At 64.7% G+C, this 448-nt stretch overlaps 1 protein-coding gene across 1 annotated transcript in view; it reads right to left on the bottom strand.

Annotated features, from left to right (window-relative positions):
• Positions 1-445, bottom strand: part of LOC104536174 (solute carrier family 23 member 1-like) — a gene marked incomplete at its 5' end in the record, with an annotated part of 1622 nt that extends 1177 nt beyond the window's left edge. The window contains 2 exons of the mRNA XM_010178724.1: positions 46-202; positions 330-445. Coding sequence (XP_010177026.1) covers positions 46-202; positions 330-445 — 273 coding nt within the window. The remainder of the gene's footprint in view (positions 1-45; positions 203-329) is intronic.
• Between the last annotated feature and the right edge of the window lie 3 nt (positions 446-448).

The raw sequence follows: 448 nt of genomic DNA on the forward strand, positions 1-448 counted from the left end.
TCCCCAGGGCAAAGGAGTTTTGGGGGGACCTCCCACATCACTCACAGGGGTAGGGGACCCGAAACCAGGGTGCCACGGACAGAATCTCCCCCCGCGCGTCCGTCCTGGCCTTGTAGCCGTAGGCCTCGGGCTGGCTGGGGAAGACCCCGGTGCGCGTCAGGATGTAGCAGAGCAGCCACACCACCATGATGGCCAGGATGCTCTGCGGCTGCGGGGACAGAGACCGGGGATGCTCCCTGCATCACTCACAAACCCATCAGTACATGGGGAGAGGTTTGGGGATGATTCCCCACCCCCCACACCCAGGACCCGTTGGGACCAGTCCCTACTGGGAACAGCTTGAAGATCTGGACGCGGAGCAGGACGAAGCCTTTGCCGCGCCGGTAGCCGGGCAGGCGGATGGGGATGTGCCGCAGGTACTGGGCGAACAGGACGATCAGGACGACGG

This window comes from Mesitornis unicolor, unplaced genomic scaffold (assembly GCF_000695765.1).
Source record: "Mesitornis unicolor isolate BGI_N332 unplaced genomic scaffold, ASM69576v1 scaffold23782, whole genome shotgun sequence".
Lineage (NCBI taxonomy): Eukaryota > Metazoa > Chordata > Aves > Mesitornithiformes > Mesitornithidae > Mesitornis > Mesitornis unicolor.